At 36.4% G+C, this 20986-nt stretch overlaps 1 protein-coding gene across 14 annotated transcripts in view; it reads right to left on the reverse strand.

The window, feature by feature from the left end:
• ADGRB3 (adhesion G protein-coupled receptor B3) overlaps positions 1-20986 on the reverse strand; it is a 440618-nt gene that overhangs the window by 77612 nt on the left and 342020 nt on the right. For all 14 annotated transcript variants that reach the window (XM_088162232.1, XM_088162231.1, XM_088162222.1 and 11 more), the window contains 3 exons: positions 19385-19511; positions 17651-17754; positions 14873-14975 (listed from right to left, as the gene is read on the reverse strand). In XM_088162232.1, coding sequence (XP_088018358.1) covers positions 14873-14975; positions 17651-17754; positions 19385-19511 — 334 coding nt within the window. The remainder of the gene's footprint in view (positions 1-14872; positions 14976-17650; positions 17755-19384; positions 19512-20986) is intronic.

Here is a 20986-nt window from a genome sequence, read left to right on the forward strand (position 1 = left end):
TCCTGTCCCAGCAATATTTGTGAAACTCCTGGGCCTTTCTCCACTTTTGCTCCAACATACTGCTGAATAAATAGCCATCATTTCCAAAGCACTGCAGGGTTTTGAGCTAAATTTCAAAGCTCTGCAGGATTTCATGCTACACAGTCCCCATTATAATCTGGGAGTATTGTGCAGCTTAGAAAGCACTGTATGGAAAATCTGCCCCTAAATGAGAGCTGGGAGGGAATAAATCCCATATTTGGAATTAGAAAACTAAAAGAACAGCACCTATTCTATTACTCTTTGACAAGCAACTAGAAGAAATGAAGAAAGGTATATTTGCTAGTGTATTCAAGCTACTTTGTGCTGAGCTCTTGAAATAAAGCAATTGTAAACTAACTGCTTAACTAGGCAGCAGAAGCTTTATGGCCTGTTTGCATTTTGAAAGGAATGCAAAGGAGTTGAATAAGACTTCAGGATTGATTTTCACTGTTTTTCACTTTACCTAGTGATTCATACTGATGTGTGCTGATTGCAATGGTTTTCAACTAGTTCGGCTGTTACACTTTTCCTGCCATTTTGCAAGGCTTTACTGGCTGCAGGAATAAGTTAACACCCAGTCCTGTTTAATATTCTTCAACTAGCCCATAGTTTAACATTGATTTTTAAAAGATAGATTTTACTATACAGAGAAACATGGAAGTAACATGTTCTGATCATCAATCTAATGTTCTCAATCTCTTATAAGACAGAGATAAGTAAAGGACTAAGTTCAGCCTGGAAAGTGGGTGTTTAACAATCTCTTTATTTAGTGAGTTAAGTTTTGTCTCTTTAAAAAGTTCCATTCTGTTAACAGATTAAAAAAAAAAACAAAACCACAATTCTGTAAAAGTAGATTTGATTTTTAAAAGGTAGTATTAGCCATAAATTAAGCGAAGAATGCCTGGCCTACTTGAGAACACAACAGACTACTTGAAGACACAAGTACAACAAGGGAGATAGTGATGCTAAAGCTTACTAAAGAAAAAAATACTATATAGTGTGATTTCCCATAATAACTTAAAATCACACAGGACAGGACAGCCACATGCCAGAACGGATGGCTTCCTGAAGGGACTTCAGAAGAGGCTCTTACATTGTTAGGTTGTTTTGTTCCTGTGCATGAGGCAGTTTCTCAGCCCTACTCTGTGCCATGGGGCTGCAAGAGTGTCAGCGATGCATTAGATTGCTCTCTGGCTTAGGACATAACTCCCAGCTAGGGCTACTCAATTCTGAGTGGAAGCCTCCTTAATTGATTCCACAATATGCAAAATATACTATATGTGACATCATCGCATACTGTAATTCTACATGAAGTACGTATAGTAATATAATCTCTGCTCCTCAGCCTTTTGAACTATAGCTCAATAACAAAAAGAACAAAACTTTTCTTATGAGAAGCCCTGCAATGGATAGCTCCTTGCACACAATATACATCCCACAGGCACATCATAAGAGTCGTACTGAGCTATCACATCTCATAACCACACTTTATTTCTCATTTTTCTATCTATGAGGCAGAGCTACTGCATTCAGTTTTTATAACTGAGCTTGAAATGTTCAACTTATCCTCACTGAGAAAGGGAATTTGATAATTTGAAGCCAACAACAGAAGAGGATAGCCATTACTCTGAAGAGATTATCTGTTGAGAAGATTGACAGTTGAGTGAAAAAGTAGATAAGAAATGTAGAGGGACAAAGTGAATAAGAAGATCTCTGCCTCTTAATTTAGAAAATTAAAGAGAGGCAGAAAAAGGGGGTGGAAATAGAACAGAGAAGGAACTTTCCTTCTCTAACATGTAAATCCTTTAGGAAGTTGTTTCTGTGAGTGTCCAGGCTGGATCCTCCAACAGCACAGGAATGTGATGAGCTCCTCTGTACGAAATGATCTGGAAACAAAACATGCCCAGCTGGCCAGAGCCATAAAGACTTAAATATTGTAGTTGGATGCTGCTTCTCTTTCTTATGAATTTCAGCTCCTTACTACCATCAGGAAAAATTTCTCCAGTGAAATACAAATACTGAAATAAACCCATATGATCAGGACGTAAAGCTGGTACACTCTAAGCTGTCTTTCTATTTGAAAATGGAGAAGCCCTGTGTAGAAGTCCATGAATTTCCAAATATTGGCTTTGATCATAATGTTGGATGACAAAGAACTGGCAAGAAACAATGGAATGGATCAGAAAAGTCAGACCAAAAGCTTAAGATGACAAATCATAAAAGCAAGGAAATCAATTAATGAAGAAGATATAAGAACTGAAGGGAAGAAAAGAAAAAGAAACAACAACTGATTAAATCATAGACTATACAATGGTAATTTTTCTTTCTTAGTCTTTAATTTGAAAACAGATTATTTTTTCCATATGCAGGCCTGAAAAAGCAATCTCCAGTCACTATGAACACTCCTAGCAAGGAGTGGCTAAGAATGGAAAATGCAGCCTTTAAAACCAGGACCATGCTCCAGAGAAGGGGCAGTGTAAAGTGGTGCTTGGCTCCAATCAAGACAGTCTGGCTGAAGAATTCTTTCTTCTCCTTTCTGACAGCCACTGAAAGACATTATACACTTACTCCTGCCCAATAATCATAAAATCATAGAATTGTTACAGTTGGACCTCTGTGATTATCAAGTCCAATTTTCACTGTAGCACCACCACCATGCTCATCAGTTACCTGCATTTTTCACATTAGGAAAGTAACTAGGAAACTAGGAAATAAAACAATTTTACTGTGACTCCCTTCTCTGCCAAGTCAGAAGTACCACAGCTCTGTTTCCACAGAAAGATTTTTTCTTGGTGTTCAAGACGAGAGGAATGGGTGGCTGTCTTGTCTACTGAGCATATTGGTCAGCTCTTCTCCACTCAAACTCTCTATGGCCTGGAAGGCACTGCATACAATTAAAGACACAGTAACTGTATTGCTAGTAACACATTATCTTAGTTTCTAGTATTTTTATTCCTAATTAGGAGTCATTAGCATATATAAACATTCCTTTTTATTAAATGCTTTGAGCTCCGTTCCAATTTAGATTTTTTTTGAAAGGCGAATAACCATAAAAATAGTAAGTAAAATGCAACATGCCCCATGAAGCTGAAAGAAACATAGATATTTACCATACAGCTTCAGAGGGAAAGCAATTGCTTCTGTATTGTTTTGAGTGTGTGGCTTCAAATTGTTCCTAAGTAGCAAAATTATCATTGACTGAGCCCAAGCATTTTATTATATAGAAATTATGACTTATTAAAGAATGCATTAGGAGCCTTTTAAAGGAAATAAAATCCATTCAGTTATTTTAACTTATTAAGCACATGGCTAATCACATGATTAACCCCTGGCTCTATGTCTCACTGAGTCTTGTATTAAAAATTTAATGTATATGGGATGCAAACAGTTCTCATCTAAAACAAGTAAGAAATGTACTCCACTCATTGTGACCATACATGTGGCCATTTAACTTGTAAGTCCTAACTTTTAACTTGTATATCGAGGGTTTTTTTTGTCAGATTTCAGGCTGGAGCAACAGACAAACCCTACAATAGTCCATGAACATGATGGGTTCCTGTGTAAGAAATGCCCAGCTGGCCAAAGCCACTAGAGATTTGAGTACTGTAGTTGGATGCTGCCTCTCTTTCTTATGAGTTTTCTACGCTTTACCATCATCACAAAATTGTTCAGTAGTGAAATTGAAATGCAGAAAAATCCTACATAATCAGAAGTAAATCTGGCATCCTGTAAACTCTCTTCTTTATTTGAATGTGGAAAAGGCCTGTGTAGAAGCCCCTGAATTCTGAAATGTTGGCTTTTATCACAATACTGTTATTCGCACATATAAGTTTATAGAGTAGAAGTTGTGACCTTTCTACTCTGCTAGGTGTTTCATTGGTATATCAACTTTTGAGGCCTAAATATTTAACCACTCTAATCTGCTCTACATGTGGAGTTCTCAGCAGGTGACACTTCCAGACCAGTTGGAAGTCTCTGCTAACGCAAAAAAATAAATTAATTCTTTGTTTCCACTTGTGTGACTGTAATCGATAAGAGCAAAGTTCGTCCCTTTCATAGCACTACTGCTTCTAGTACAGCTTTTCCCTGTAGGTGACCCTACCCTCACTGCTGGCTGGAAACGGAGCATCCTTTTTGCTCCTTTTTATCTCTCAGGGTTTCACATCCAGCTTCTTCATAACTCCACTGCTTCTGTGTACCAATCAACATTTCTATGGTCAAAATCCTCATTAATGGAGAGAAAACAGTATAGCTGAAAGGGTCCTCACTTTGTTTTTACAGGAGAGATGGCAGATCTCAATGTGCTGACATTGAGAAAAGAGTGCAAGGCTGATACATTTACTCAAACTTTTTCCTACGGGAGGGGCAAGTATGAAATAAGCTGAGGTTCTGACTGGAGGGAAAAATAAAAGAAAAATGTTTATAACCATTAATAAATCAAATGGAAACTTTGTTTCTGTTGGAAATACTCCCAGAGTCTTAATGGTAGGTTTATTTTTATCAACAACAACAATAATTAATAATTAATGCTATACATCTCTCAGATCCATCTTGGCAACTAAAATTAGCAAGTATAAAATGTTACATTTTAAATTATATTCTTAGCAGAGATGTCGGCTACAAAATCTTGCAGACTATATCCATGTCCATCACACTCTGGATAACACGATATAGCCAAATTACCTCTGGAAAGTTTATTTGTATTCTCTCTGCTCCTCTGCAGGGAATTCCCTTACTGATGCCCTGTGACCTGCAAAGATCAGATAACTCTGCCTGCAGAGCCAACAACTAAAATCAGTGCCATCCTCTGAACATGAAGCAGCATCTTTAAACCAACTGGTACTTACAAGTTTAGAGCAGTCTGGGTAATGTTTTATTATAGATCTATTCTCATATTTTAGCAGCTACAGAAAACAAAAGCCTCTAGCAGACCATGGCGAGAGAACCAGACTGTCACAGGGGAGTATTGTACAAATGAGCCTTACAAGAACTTGGGAGGCAGAAGCTAGGGACTGCACTGGAGGGCTACTTGTTTTGTGCATTCATAACCACTCATTTTTTATTCCCTAGTTTTCAACACCATTTAGACAAATTCCTTCCAGAAGTTTAAGCTTTTGTAGCACACTGGCAGATTTCTGCACATCAGTTTCTAAGGGAGACAACTGAATCTAAATGACCTAAATCAGTTCTTCTAGATGACACATGATGAGGTTTAAATATAGAGAACAGAAGGGCATGAGATGAGATTAGAAAAGCCCATCTGAGTTCTTATTCTAGGAGAGTGTCACTGACAGATACTAAGGTCCAGTTGCACCAAGTGTAGCATACGTGTATTTTGAATGGCAATTCTGTAAAGTGCTCCTTTAAAAAAGAAAAAAAAAAACAAACAAACAAACAAAACCTTGATTTTTTTCTTTGGCTCTGCTTTGCTCCTCATACCTACCCACTGAAATATTGAAACTTCAATGAACTGAGATCTCCAGAGGCTCCAACACATAATGAAGTCATCACAGCATAACAAGTGTCATATGAGCTGTATCAATAACTCGTGTGCATGCTCTTAGCTATGGCAACTGCAAGGCAACATAATTTGGCTTAGTTCTGATTCATTTCAGGCTTTGCATTTGCTACTGGAAAAATGTGTGCACTGGGATTAATGCCACAACTCGAAGTTCTGAACACTTCCTATTTGAAATCGGCAGAAGATTTCCTATATTTTAAAATATATGTTTGATTGTTTAATGCCTAATGTTTAACAAGGAGAGATACATTCTTTAGGTATTCATAGACTATGACTGAGTCTTCTCATTAACGTTTAAAAATCCCTCTAGAATATGTTTTTACTAGTGTTTGGTATTATTGCTGAATCTTATTTCCAAAAGTAAGAATCTTTTAGAAGTGAATAATCAGGCTTAAGTTTTACGTATTTGACATATTTGTTTCAGCAGTGATCTTATCAGCTGCAGTTTCTGAATAACCACAAGAGACAAACTGAGTCTAACAACAGTTCTTGTCCATCATTAATGCTGTCTTGATACCTAGATCTAACAATTATTCCTAGCAAAACCATTTTTCTTCCACTGTAGTACAACTGCAATGCCCTGTCAGACCATTCAGTTCAGTAAAATGCTATTACTATTCTGTATTCACTTTAAAAGATAAGCAGTGTCAAAATTAAAGTTTTATAGCAATAATTAAATTGCTAACACTCAAGCATGAATTCTGATTGACTTGACCTAAGAGGATATACAGTAAAAGACTGAGACTTAAAAGCCCTCTTAAATATAAGAAGTGTAAAATCTAAATGCAAATAACAACAGCTTTACAATTAATCCCATCTTTTTAAAACCCAGGTTTCAATAGCTGTACGTTCTGACACATGAAGTTTTGTTGTCCTGTATGGCTCAGCTAAGCTTGTTAAGGAAGCCATTCTCTTTCTAATCTTTCAACCTAACTTTAAGTGGTATTTAAAGAATAACACATCCATTTAGATTTCCAGCTTAAAGAAATTATTTAGCAAATATGTGATAGGTTGCAAATGCAATTTGTCATGAAATGGAAAGCATAGAGCACAAATTATATGCCATGCTACTAATTAGAGACAGATATGTAATCACTTACTAATGGAACAACATTTTGTGCCAACCTTATTCATATTTCCTTCCAACTGCTGGACTCCTTGTGCCAGATATATTTCAATTTTCTTCAGGAGAGAGAAATACTAACATGTTTTCCATCCTGTTTTTAAACCCAGAAGTCTAGTGCATACTGAACTTTCTTGACATTACAGGAATTCTATCAGTTTTAACAGCTTGAGGCCTTTTTATTACAAACATGTACACTTCCCTGCAGGGTTCTGGAAATCTCACAATTACATTCATTAAAAATGTCCATGATCATAGCCAAGTACATGTTTTGTAGATTTACCTTTATAGTTTCCTTTCAACAATTATTCTGAGCATAGTTTTCTATTAAATTCCACAAAATACCTGCTTATTCATCCACAGTGTCAGTTTGATATGAATTTTGACAAAACCATTAAAAGAGAAAAATACCAGAGCACATTTACTGTCAAATTTGTCAGAACCAGGCTTAATGTCTGTGGTATGACTCACTGAGATCCAACAAAATAAGCATGTATGTCCATGAAAACAAGTTTAAAAAGGTCATGTTTCATCAGCACTCTAAAATTAGAAGCATTACATGCCTTTTACCAAGAGGATCTCTAGATACATAATTTTGGGTCTCTGGTCATACCTAGGAGTCCCTTTATTTGAGAAGCTGAGCATCCCTCTCACAACAAAACCCTGCTGTGATCCAGAGAGTCTACCAGTATTGCTATTTCTCATGTCATAAATATGCTCAGATCACGCTTGCCAAATGCTGACTTCATTGACTAGGGCACACAATGACCACCATTTCTTTCTCAGAAAGAAAAAGCAGGAAAGGTCAGAATTTGTGTGATCATCCTTGTCTTTCCATCTTTTTGTTAGACTCAGTCTAGAACAAAGATTTGCATACTGCTTGTCCCACTTCCCATGAAATTTCACTTAACATCACCTTGAAGAAAAGATAGAAAATGGAAATGAGAAAGAAACTCTGATCAGACCAGTCAGAGGATCAGATCAATCCAATAGTCATTTTCTGATATAATGGTCTCATTGGCATGATTGCAAGACATAGGGCCTAAAAACCATGACCTAGGAGAATAAAAGGAAAAAAATGCAAAACTGTACAAATGAACTTCATAGTGCATGTCAAGGTTAAAGCATACCATATGTTCCTAAAAATATGCAGACCCAACAGGGAGTTGTAGTGATGTTTAAATAAAAATCAGTAAAATAGGTAGACAATCTTTTGCAATTGTACACTATTATTTGTTAAATGATAGTCCTTTAAAAGTGATTTGGTTTTCTACTGTTTCATTCTGTTATACAGAAAGAGCAATGATGCAATTAGTATTTGTTTAGGGCAGAAATGTACATAGCATTTATCTCAGAGCTGTGATTTTTGATGCATTATTTTACTTGATATCTATTAAAAAAATCTTACTGTGTTTCTGTCTCTGTTTAGGTTTATGTGACCTATGTGAGTTTCTATGCCTAGATTCTTACAAAGGGTAATTCACATATGAAAATTCATTGGAAATTCAACTTTTGTATTAGAATGAAAATAACCAAGTAACTTGGTTTTGATGCTGCTGTTGTTATAATTCTTAAACTCTTTAGCCTTGTGATGTTAATTGCCATGATAACTCCATTTTAAAGTAATTTTTACTATTGCTTAGAATTGTTTATTTTTTCCTTTCTTAAAAGTAAGATCATGTGAGACATGAACATTTAACTTTTTATAGATTGCTTTATTTCCCATTGCCTACCTTTCTATTCCTATTGAAATTTAAAAAATAGGCAAAAGAGAGGTGTGAAAAAGGTGTGAAACCCAAAAATAGCTGCTTGAGTCATCAACAGATTGAAATAATTCAGAAAGGGGTTTGTTATAAAATGAACTATTTTCCTTAGAGCTGCGGGGATGAATTCTAGAAGAGAAAAAACTACTCCAAACAGGTTGTGAAGATCAAGGAGGAAAAAACAACACAATTTTGGGAAGAGTAGGACAGCAAAGAGTTACCTCAGGAAAGTCTCAGCTAACAGCATCTCAGAGCAATCTGTCAGTGCCGATAGAAATGTCACTGACAAGATGAAGCCAGGTTCTTCACAGCAATGGGTAGGGGGATGACAATGGGCATAAAGAAACAAGAGGAGGTCCATACCAGACACATGGAAACACATTTTGACCATGAGGACATTCAAGCTGTGGATCAAGTTTCCCAAGGAAGATGGGCCATTTCCATGCCTGGAGGTTTTCAATTATATAATTATATACTTTACTATTAAATAAAGTCCTGAGCAACCCGTTTTGACCAAACATCTGGCCCTGCATTGAGAATGAGGTTGGATACATTTTCCAACCTGAACAATTCTGGGATTCTAAAATAGTTCAAAGAGCTTTTTAAAAGGTTCTGGAGATAGGAGACAGAGAACATATGCTCCTAAAATCTAACCAATTTCTTCCCTGTAACCTGTTTACAATCAAAATGTCTGTTTTGTTTAGATAGAGCAAACTAAATGATAAATTTGATGTATTTTGAGAAACAGTCTGACAGGCACTTTTGAGAAGAATGTTACCTTCTCCTCTGAGGCAGGTAACAGTAACATGAATGACAATGTTTAGTGATCTTGGGTAAGAAAGATCTGCTCCCAGAGGTTCTCTTGAGAATCTAAAAGCAGGTAGTTAATTCAGCTGATGTTAACAGGTTTTGTCAGAATTTGGCATGGTAAAACAGCGCTGCTTAAACAGCCCTACTCCTGTAATAGTTATTCAGCTAAATTGGCTTTTCTCCCTTTGGTTGTTTCTGAGTTTTGAAACACATAGCAGACAGATGTGTGGTGCAGTGCACTCTGACTCCTGACCTATTTACTGATGTGTTTCTGGGATGGATGACCCAAACCAGAAACTCTCTGGGTCAGCTGCTCAAAAAGCTGTTACAAAAAAAAAGAAAAAAAAAAAAAAAAAAGAGATGACAATCAGCAGAGTGGGTGTTAATTTGGAAGCCGATACTGACAAAAATGAAAGGATATATTTTCCTGGGCTTCAGCTTCTTAAATGGAGGGTATTCCCTTGAAGTTCTACAGAAAGACTTGAAATATGGAGTGCTACTGCTTGACATACTGAATTCCCTACTTCCTCATTGATTTTCTAACACAATCTTAATGCTGTGTTAGCATCATTTCTCTGTTCTTTCCATCTGCTCTGAGGTCTCCCCCACTGTTTCCTAGGAGATATATTGCCATGATGCCTGCATCTGTAAGTCAGTGGCAGATATGGGGCAAGAGCCACGTGTTTAGAGGCAGCATTAGTATCACCTGAACATTTGCAGGTTTCTCAGGGGATCCCACCACCCACCGTTTCCCAAAACCTGAGGGAGCTCCAGTTTCGCAGTCAGCTACTTCACAGTGCTATGGGAATGGGATGCTTGGCTTCTCAGCTTCCTTCCACTTCTACTTTCTTTCAACCTAACACCTCTATTAAAAAAATGCTAAAAGTGGTTTATTTCTGTCCAGTCTGTCTATTTAGTAACAATTCTAATCTTATTATCTACACATTTTTATGGGGTTTTGCTTGTTTACAAGGTCAGGCTACTGACAGTTTATGTTATGTGATCAGGACAGGCTTATTTCATATCCTTTAAAGTATGGTCTAAGAGATGAATTTCAAAATACAGTTGTAAGTATAATAAACTGGATATTGCAATTAAACATTAATGACTCAGAATATCAGAGTTACTAAATCTTGCATTAACATTTTCCCTGTTTTTTCCATAGTAGGCACACAGAAACCTGACTATGGCTAACAAAAAGGACTGACTCTTACAGCATTTTTAAAAATGTTTTAAAAATATTTTAAAATATGACACTTTCTCACAAGCGACCCAAAAATCAGCAATGAATCCTCAATTATAGCCAGTATCAGATTATATTGAAAATAATTAACTTTTTTCATACGTATAAGGAATTCTATAGTTATTTCAAATTGTATTTATCTTTGTTTCATTCACAGGAAAAATAGATATACAGGAATTGTTCCTATCAAAAAGCAAATGTAGGGTTTTTTTAGGCAAAACTGTCAACAAACCAGGATATTTTCTAAATGTATACAAAAGGAAAGAGAATTTATTTAAAAAATCCACTTAATGTTAATCAATAACTTATGGGAGACAGAGAATCTATTCATTAAATGAGATCAGAACCACAGTTAAAGTTTATAGCTTAAACGTTAAAGGTCCACATATAGAAGAAATACAGCCATTTTTCTTGATGGCAAGAACATTAGGAAACATAATATAGCAAGAGTTATGATACAGTGGAAGCTACAAATCACTGATAGGTATTTCCTAAAAATACCTGTCAATCTCTTCAAAGTAAGTTTTTTTAATTTACAGGTATTTGAGCAATTAGGTTATAAATGAGAAGTTTTATCCGTCCTTAATTCAGGAGACTTAATTTCAGAGTTAAAACTAAATTCAGTTGTTAAAGGGTTGCAACTGCATATCAAGTTTAAATATGATTATGTGACTAACATTTAATAGTGCAAAAAAAATGAGACAGAAAGAAATACTAAAGTAAATTAATATGCTTCTCATGCACAGTATAACACCAACTATATTTAAACTAGATACAAAATTAATTTCATAATATTTTTGTAATTTCAGCCTTCAGTGACCTGTATTTCAAAAAAGGGTCTGACAGAACAGAAATCTTTTACACAGTCTGAAACATTAAGAAAGCTTTGAATAAAGTTCTGTGTTTTCAAAGGTTTAGGGAAAAATAATGAAAAAAGCAGAACATTTCTCAGCTGTGTCCTTCAACACAATGCACAACATGTTTTGCTAAGAAGGAACAAAGGGGCAAAGCTTTTCTGTTGACAAAGGGCTTTTTGCTATCCCAATCCAAACCTTACAAGAGAAACCCTACTCCCCTCCATGACTTTCCTCATGAACTTCTCTAAAACAAGGGAAATGACCCTGACCCCTCTGTTCTACTGTTGGTATCCTCAGGTTACTTAAACTGGACAAAAAAATTAACTTTTCAACAAGTAATGTGAGAAATAGAAAATCTTTTGTAGTTTGAAAGAATATAAATTCCTTCCACATATCCCCAGTAAATATTTTGTCCATTTCGGCCCATGGGAGGTGATCTTTTTTACCGAAAAAAGACAGAACTTAGTTGAACCAAAGGCAATGCAATTTTCAAACTCACTTAGCTTTCATTAAAAGAAGCTTTTTTGAAAACATCGGTGATATACTCAGCTTTCAAAAAACGAACATTCTAGAATAGCTATGATTTTTTTAAACCAGAACAAAAATAACAAAAACCATGCACTTATCTTGACCAAGACACTCAGTATTTTTTTCTATGTCATAGATGTCACTAAAACAAGCCACAGAAATTTCTTGGAGAATGAACAACACTGAAGCTAATAAAAGTAGTTTGTAAAGTGTTTAATACAGATAAAGGAAACCACAAATGGCAAACAAATCAACAATATGCTGTTTGCTATAAATACCTCTTTGGTATGCTTAATTTACATACTGGTTCAACTTTAAACTGGAATTCAGCTTTGATGACATTTACCAGGACCTACTCAAAAAGGAAATATACACAAATATAGAGCTCCAGACAAATTAAATTCAGAGCAAAACTAAACCACAGAAAAAAGGGATACGCTTCAGCACTGTGAATATTAACATCATCAGGTGGATGTTAACTAGCTGCCCCAATAATATAAGAATAGCATAAACAGAAGAATTAGAATTGAAAAGAGTAAACAAACTCAAACTTGGATATTATGTCTTTCAAATATTCTCCAGTACATTAAAAACAAACAAAAAAAGAGCCCATCTTCTTGCCATAAAATACTACTTCAGCTTTTATTCACCAAATGATTTTTGTTGACTTGAATATTATATTGTCTTAATAAAACATTTCCAAAATTTCTCCTAAAATTTTCAAACACTGAAAACTCACATGGCTTCACTACCAGTAAATAATAAAATCTCAGAAACAAATCTAAAATATTTTTAATCCTAAATCAAGATCAGGTCCTGAATTTTGTCTAAAGTTTTTATTTAGTGATTTAATTTTCCAGCTCAGCAAAATGAAAACATTTTTTCCTACTGTTGCCAGTATTGCAATCAAGATGTATGGACTAAAAATCAAACACTGGCTTCTTGGGATCATACATGATCTTGAAAATGAAAAAAAAAAAAAAAAATCAGAACTTGATTTCAAATACAGTACATGCCTATACACGTCCCTACTTACAAACACAGTGAAGTCATACCCAGATATGATTGCTTGTACTTGAATAAATGTTCACTAAACAGTGGTGTCACCTGGCCATTTTTGTTGATGGTGCATTCACAGGCCAGCCTCTTAGAGCTACAATATATTCATGTATCAGTCGACATTGTGATAAAAATAGTTTTGGTTTCTAAGAAGGGATGTCTTGCTAGACAAATGTATTTTGCCCTTGATCCATGAAAGGGGCTCCCTGGCTAGAAGTTCCTGGTTGGCAGATGTATCAAAAGCAAGATGTGGACTCAAAAAGAAGACAAGTGTAGCAAGAACTGTTATTTTACAGTAATTTTTCAGACTGCATATTAAAAATATAAACTTTGTGATGTGTTTTTTTCTGTCAATTATTTCCTTTGATATCTGCATTTTTGGATCTGTTGGTCTCAGAAATATGTCAGTGTAATATCTCTGTAGTTTGAGAAGTTCAGGAAGCAGAAGTGAGGGAGCTCAAAGAGATTAAGATTAACAGAAAGGAACTGGATTAAGGGGGTGTTTAGTTCAGAGTTCCCTGAGTCAAGTATCAGAGAAAGGCCACGGGCATACCTAGGAAATGTGTTATTCAACACAGTTGTTCTGATGCCCTCAAAGTCTGATTCTACAGTAGCAATGTACATAGGAACTGGCAGCTACTGAACCATATCTATTACAGAAATGCATAATAAAATTTTATATATTACTATGTATGTTACTGCTGAAATTCTAGTGAGGATTCATTCTGTACTCTGGTATTCTGAAGTTGTTAGCACATTGCTGTTTTTCCCTCCTAAATAAAATCTGTGAGAGTTACATGGGTTTCTTCTGGAAATCCCTATTTTGTTTATTTGTACCTTTACACACTTTCAAAACTGTAAAAGCATATTAATAGCTTGACTTCAATAATTTTGTTATGGTACATGCTGGAAATGACTATGTTTTGTTTGGATATGTTTTAAAAAGTACAACTATGTGACTTACATTGAATTTATGAGAATTCTGGGATCTAAACTGCTAAGCACTTATTTGAAAAGAAATAATGATTAATTACAGGAGTGTTGTAGAAATATCAGTTCCTATAGTAGATGATGAACATTATTTCATTTGATATTAGAAAAATTAAGATGAGCAGTGCATTAAGTAGTTTAACACAGTGGGAAAAAGATCTACTTTACAAGCACTTCCTTACTCCAAAATTTCACAGCATTCTATCACATATTGCTCAGTTAACTAACTGCACACTATGTTATCTTGAAACAGAGAACATTCCAAGCAATCCTCTAGTTATAGTTGATTTTAAGCAACCATTTATTGTCAATTGTGAAAGCTGCCTAGCATCACCAGTCACTGGGTGAATTCCTCAAAACACTGGCAAGCCTGCTCTTCTACAGGAGGGGCACAAATAACAATGATGTTCAGAGAACAGATTATTAATAAATCAGCAATACACCACTAAGTAAGGTATGCAGGGTTATTACTTTCTTATAGCTACATCAGTCAGAGATCTAACAGTTCTATGGCTTGTTATGATGTCTGTTTCTGCACAGTTTCAAGAATCGTACTCCAACTTCTAAGCAATTTCTACTTGCCTTTCGAGTACCAGCGTGTTAATAAAAAGACAAAAACACTGTAGCGCAATCCTATTACAACTATTATAATGAACCAGAATTTGTGCTTTTGATGTTGAGCCTTTGAACTTTTTTGCTTTGAAATTTAGTTATAAAACACACAAGTCTACCACGGAGAACACAGCTTATCTAGAGGGAACAATACCAAAAGGGATTTTTGGAAGGGAAAGAAAAACTACGCAAGACAGTAAATATTTTCCCTTGTCTCTTAATATTTTACCAAAACCACCAAGTCCTATGAGTATAGGACTAAATGGATGTAATTATTTTAAGCTAAAAACAAATAAAACAATTATATTAATTTTTAAGGAAAATTTAATACAATCCATCTCATACCTTGTTATGTGTCTGAGTTTGCCCAACCAGGATAAGGATATTTGATGAGATAATCGACAGGCAGAAATTGATTAGAATTATGGACCTCTCAGATCTGATGTACCTGTTTAAAAAAAAAAAAAAAAAAAAAGAGAGAGAGGGTACAAATTTTCTAAAAGAAAAACAACTAGTAAGTCACACAAAGCTTTGACTTAGTTCTTGCATTAAATATTGGAGATATTCTGAAAAAGAGATGCTCCCTTTCATGTGCTCAGAAAGAGTATCAGAGAGCCATAATGATACAAGCCTGAAACCTACAATATTTTTATAGATATTCCACAATTTCCTCTTAGTATCTTGATTATTTTAAAAATAATCTACCAACACGTCTTTTGAAAACTGCTGGCAACATGTTTCTAGCACCATACTGAAAATAATGGGGTTACATACATTCATGTCAGGAACTTCTTATGCTCTCTGCTTGTCCCTGGGAATATCCACAGCTGGCACAGACCACTCATAATTACTAACTTCAGCAAAAATATGGTGATTTACATAAACAGAAGATTTGATCCACGATGCATAACTAAGATGCAGGTTGGGGATGATACTATGGCAGTTAATTTTGAAACACGTTATTGGGATAAGGATAACATTAGTCTTGATGTTCCAATAGTACTGTAATATCTTCATAAGACTGAATGCCAAAATACATCCAAATGTGTACAGAAAGATTAAATTATAGCAGTGAACATCACAGGCACCCTTGCAAACTTATCATATTCATTTTACAAATATGTTTAAGAGGAAAATGTCAAAAAATCTTATCACATATTTGCTTTCAAGATGGAAGTGTTCTATTTTTTCTGTATACAGCCCTTTATATGCTACAGGACAGAAAGAGAATGATTATGATTACAAGTGAAGTACCTCTCTGACCTGATTTTTAGACCTGTTAACAGTAAATGTTGACTACTAAAATAAATGAAACGTAAGGGTGCTCAGTTCCTCTGAAGACCATGCCATATCTTTATATATTCTACAACTTTTACTATATGCTTATCATTGGAGTTCAGTTAATATTACTGTCTCCTCCTGAGATGTACCCCCATAGCTGACTCTGAGGAAGTAATAAAAAAGGCTGTTGAACCCACAAGAAATGCTGAGCTTTGGACATGAAATTAATTATAGTCCTTTCTGCTTGCATATCAAGAGATACAGCACTACATTTCTATAGTTAGAGAGAATAACCCTAATACCACAATCCACACATTCTTTCTTAACATACAGCAACATTCTTAAGGCTAGTTCTATGTATTTGCAAACAAATTTGCCTTTGTTCACACAGAGAGCTTGACTATTGATTCACCTGGGCCAATTCCCATCACTAAGTGCCCATGGATTACAAAGGATTACAAAGTGGTTGAGTAAATACCGTGCAACAGGAGCTCACAGCATTGACTTAGGCCATAACACATAACATTTCATCTCCACTTAGAAGTGCACAGAATCATAGAATCGCTTGAGTTGGAAGAGAACTTAAAATCATTTGGTTACAACCCCCTGCCATGGGCAGGGACACATTCCACTGGACCAGTTTGCTCAAAACCCCATTCAAACTGGCTTTGAACACTTCCAGGAATGGAGCATCTACAACTTCTGTGGACAACCTGTTCCAGTGCCTCACTACCCTCACAGTAAAGAATTTCTTCCTTGTATCTAATTTAAATAATGGAGTAGACCAGCTCCACTGAGCATGAATCCAAGTGCTAAATATACCAGGAGTGCAAAAATAACATTATAATTCTTCAGATGGGAATTATATCCTGAAATACTCTCATTCTTAGTTTTGACAGACAAGAATTAATAATTTTTATAGTCTTTTATCATAACTTATGTAACTAGATATTCTTAATAATTATATGTATTTCTAATCCCGAGTCTCTGTAATACATAAGAGTGATAGAGAAATGGGTGTAAAATTATCAAGCTGCTTCTAAAAGCAAAACTCTATTGGTTGAATTTATTATTTCATCCCCTTGTTTCTTATTACTTTCATAAGAACTTATTTTAATTTAATTTTTGAAAAAAGTTACATGAGAATCCATGTTCACTTTTAAAAAATATTTATTACTTTGCATGATTTTTCATCTTACTTTTCTGTTTCTTCTGCACTGAGACATTACGCTATTTCTCATTACTTCTCAGATTAATTTACCCCACCAGGATTTATTGCACCTTTAAGTCAATATAATATTTTAATATTGTAAACTCAGGACAGAAAGAAAATCTATCACTGGAATGTACCACCACACTATTTAAGACTATTTAATTTTGTGGTCTTTATTTAAACTTATAACCGATGTGAACAAACTCAAAATCAGTTGACTGAACCTCCCTAAATGTGCCACTTCAATATTACTTATTTATAAGTTTTGTTTAAAAATGTAAAGGGGAGAAAAGCAGCTAAAGGTATAGCATAGGCCAGAAGCTTCACATGAAATATATCATATATCAGAATTCTGCATTTACCACTATGAATACCCCACCAAAAGAGCAATACCATTCCCACTGAAGTGGAGAAAGAGAAGAGTGGGCAATACCATCATCAGCAGGCCAAAACAGGAATACTGATCAATCACATCAACAAATGCAGCAATGCATGAACTACATTTTCCTCTTTCTTTTTTCCTTCTCACTTTCCAAACAGTGAATGTGGGCTCTAATGCTCTCTTTAAACTGCAATTCAAATAAATACAACAATGTATTTACATTTAGCTTTCTCAACCCAGTACATACCTCCATAATGCTGCATAGACAACTGCTAGAGTGATCAAGGCCAAGCAGGAAAGACCACTGCCTACTATTAAGGTCACTGAGGGTGTACCAGATGATTCCATGATCTGTAAGTTACAACAGGCAACCATGAAGAAAAAATATCCTCCAGCAATTAAACCAACAAGTCAAATTTTTAAAAAGTTTAAAAAAAGCAAAATTAAAAGCAGACAAACTATCACAGATAGTTTCAGTAATATTGGTTACGAAGAAGAAATCAACTTAATTCCAAAACTGATCCCTAAATAACTCCAAGATCTACTTAATACATTCCTCAGAGGCCTCTGAGCTTTAAAATATCTTGCAATATCTGCATGATACTTTGAAAAATAAACTAGTAATATTACAGTGTAACAGGAGACTACGATGTTAGCACAAGTTTAAATGACTCTCCAGTTAACATCAATTAAAATATATACTTCTCTTCAGAAGTAGCAGTATTTAGAATTATGCATTAAACATACAGCTTGGTTTCACTCTAATATATTGAAGATCATCCAGCAATTTGTCCCATAATTTGATTCATGCTTGTTGCAGAATGACCAAACTTTCTGACTTTTAATAACTTTGACTTCAATCCACTATTCTCACATGCTTAATTTCCTTGGGCCTATGATTGCCTAGAAGGAATGGCAGGATATCTATGGCAACAGTACCATAGGCCTTCATAAAAAAAGCTACAAATTCAGAATTATTTAATTTTTCTCTGTGTATCAATAAAAATGAAAATAAATGAATGACCTTGAAAACAAACTAGCTTTTCTTGCTGTAAGGGAAACTATTATCCTCAGATATCAGGTCAGTTTTTTCCTCTGTATATATATGTGCTCATGTTCTGAAAAAGACATGGATTTTTCTAATACATATAGAAAAAAAATTTAGATCTAAAAGTTTTAAGTGATATTATGCCTGGTTTACCTAAATGCTTTTTAAGTTTCAGGGATGTATTGTAAATTACATTTATCACCATCTCTTTTGTCACCCAAATAGGATATAAGACAGATGTACTTTTAGGCCAGATCTCAGGCAGAAACTAGTATTTTATTTCAACCACTTTTTTTTCCAAATGGATTTACTTTGCTGTTAAAAAGAGTCTGTTCATATGTTTCCAAAACCAGGAAAATGAAATCATGCTTTAGCAGGACAACTTCACAAATATTTGCTTTTCGGCTATTTTTACATTCAATAATATTGGGAGTGTCTGCTCATACACTTAATGTCCCCTCTTTCTCATGAAAACTTGATTATTTTTCTTACATCATATCAACAGACTACACAGAAAATCTGTGCTGAAAATGTCCAATGCAGATCTGCAATCTGTTTAACTACAGTATCTAGGGTTTTCCTACCAAGAGCAATAAGAGACCTGTACGTTCCCTTAATCGTTCAATACGAAAGTTTTCTACAATTTGCACCACAATTACAAGGCTTTCTCTTAAAAAATTACAGAGTTCGAGAGCATGCAAATTTCACTAGGATTTAGTTGTATCACAGAATCTGGAATTCATTTATCTGAGACACTGTAGACACCAGGAGACTAACATTTGACTACCTGCAATATTAAACAATTCCTCAATGCAACGTCTGCAATATACCTGAGAGGAAAGCTGGACCAGCTCCCCCCTCCCCCCGCAGTCCCCCCCGCATTCCCTTTTGCATTAAAACTGGATTTTTTTTCTCCCCCTCTTTGTTACTTACTATTTCTCTAGGTTGCTGAGCCAAAATGGCGAAGGTAGAGAGACGATCACATAAGCATTTCGTATGGGATGCATCGGTAAGCACAGTTTTACATCCCTGGGTGGACCAGGTTCCCAAAGAGTCGTTCCTGCAAAGGAGAGAGAGAGGAGGGGGTGGGGGAAATGGGGGTAATTACGCCTGACGGCCGGTTCCGTGAGCAGACAATGCAGCGGGACGGCGAGGAGCGCGCCCGGAGTGCCGGGACAGCGCCGGGGACTTGTTGTGGGGCCGGGCCGGGCAGGGCAGGGCCGGGCAGGGCCGGGCAGGGCAGGGCCGGGCAGGGCGGCACGGAAGCGGAGAGGAGCGGAGCGGAGCTGTCCGGGCGGCGGTGCTGAGCGCCCGGGCGCTGCTGCGCGGAGCCCCGCCAGCCGCGGCAGCAGCCGCCCCCTGCGCTGCCAGCCACCTCCGAGCCTCACCAGAGCACTGCGAAAAACTCATCGGGGGAAGAGGGGGAGGCTTTGTTTCTCTCTCTCCCTCTCTCTCTCTCTCTCTCTCTTTTTTTTTTTTTTTTTTTTTTTTTTTTCCCCCTACCGGCTCTGTTTCTGGCCTTTTGTGAGAAATGTGATGTTCTGTAGTTGCGGTGTCTTTTTTGGTCCCTTTCTTTCTCCACTCCCCACCCCCCCCTTTCGTGTGTGTGGCTAGGTTAAAAGCATGTGGTTCTCAAACGTCTGTCTGGGTTATGCCAGTTGGACCGGGAGATGCCGGATCTTCTGTTCCGACTGCTATTTTTGCTGAGGATTTGGGATTTTTTTGGTTGTTGTTTTTAGCTAGCAGCCTTAGAAATTTCACCCTGGAAACGGCAGCATCAGATGCCTCCAACTCTTGCCTTAGCTCCAGCAGAGGGGTGGATTTCAGTACAGCAGCACACATCACCAAAGAGACACACGAGTTCGCCCTCCAGACATCACTCAGCCAACTCGCCTTTCCCTGGCTCCCTCCCTCTTCTGGATTCTTTTTCGTGGGGTGGCAGCACCAAGCTAACCCCAAGCCTAAGCGATCGTTTGGTGGCACCTCTCACCAACCACCCCTAAACAAAACATGATGATTAACACAGCCCCCGAATTCAATTAGACATTCAATATGCTAATGCGAGGTCTGAAACCCACCCCAGCAGAACAATAAAAATGGTATCAACCCACGTTTTCTTTGTGCAAGCAAGGAGAAGGAGAGGGAGAGACAAAAAATCATCTCTCCTGTTTCCTGAACTGCAGTGGGGAGGGAAAAATATTTTCTACAGGAAAAAGGGGCTGTTTTCAACTAAAGCAAACATATTATCTTTACATGTGTTATATTTAGAGAACAACTGGGTTTCTTTCATCTTTTTTCTCCTCCTTTCATGTCCAAGGAGCAACTGCAGTGACTCTGCTGCCAGCAGCAGCATGTGTGCTGTCAATTCCTGTCCATTTCACCTCAGGTCACTACATGACTTAAAAAAAAAAAAAGAAAAGAAAAATGAAGGTCGAAGAAACAAGGAGGGAGAATAAAAATTTCCAGTCCCTGTGACCACCCTTCTTTCACCTCTTTTGCCTTGACAACACACCTCTGTAAGTGATTCTATATGCC

Source organism: Sturnus vulgaris, chromosome 3 (genome assembly GCF_052056855.1).
Source record: "Sturnus vulgaris isolate bStuVul1 chromosome 3, bStuVul1.hap1, whole genome shotgun sequence".
NCBI classification, from domain to species: Eukaryota; Metazoa; Chordata; class Aves; order Passeriformes; family Sturnidae; genus Sturnus; species Sturnus vulgaris.